At 59.7% G+C, this 541-nt stretch overlaps 1 protein-coding gene across 2 annotated transcripts in view; it reads right to left on the bottom strand.

Moving 5' to 3' along the window:
- ALDH2 (aldehyde dehydrogenase 2 family (mitochondrial)) overlaps positions 1-541 on the bottom strand; it is a 6,493-nt gene that overhangs the window by 3,769 nt on the left and 2,183 nt on the right. For both annotated transcript variants that reach the window (XM_010134690.1, XM_010134691.1), the window contains exon 6: positions 52-126. In XM_010134690.1, coding sequence (XP_010132992.1) covers positions 52-126 — 75 coding nt within the window. The remainder of the gene's footprint in view (positions 1-51; positions 127-541) is intronic.

Genomic DNA, 541 nt, shown 5'->3' with positions numbered 1-541 from the left:
TTCCTCCCTTCCCTCCGTGGAGCCGGTGAAGGCCACTTTAGCTACGTCCATGTGGTAAGAGATGGCAGCCCCTGCAGTGGGCCCGTAGCCGGGGATGATGTTCACCACGCCGGGGGGGAACCCAGCCTGCGGGGAGTGCGGCGTTACTCCTGGCACAAGTCAAGGATTTCACCCCATCCCACTGTCAGTAATGCTCTGACAGGCTCCCGCGGAGAGCAGACCCTGTTCCGCTGCCTTCTCAGTCCCAGCTCTGTAGTTTTAACGTACAGTTTGCAGCCACCGGGACAGCTCCTCTCCCCAGCCACACCCCAAGGGCAGTTTGGAGCTTTCTAATCAGCCTGAGGTTTGTTATTTAACCGAACCTCAGTGGCCTTCCCTAATCGAGGTTCACGTCCTCTGCATACACAGCCCGCAGGGCAAGGGGATTTGTTTGGCTGAATCGGACAATCCAGCCTGTCTTCAGCTCAGACAGCCCGCTCTGTCCCCTCCACAGCTCCCCGTTCGGCTGCATCACACCGCGCTCAGCGAGGCAGTGGCTGGG

The sequence above is a fragment of the Buceros rhinoceros genome, unplaced genomic scaffold, assembly GCF_000710305.1.
Source record: "Buceros rhinoceros silvestris isolate BGI_N320 unplaced genomic scaffold, ASM71030v1 scaffold21654, whole genome shotgun sequence".
Classification (NCBI taxonomy): Eukaryota; Metazoa; Chordata; class Aves; order Bucerotiformes; family Bucerotidae; genus Buceros; species Buceros rhinoceros.
Note: the sequence above shows the minus strand (reverse complement) of the source record. Positions and strands in the feature narration are given on the sequence as shown.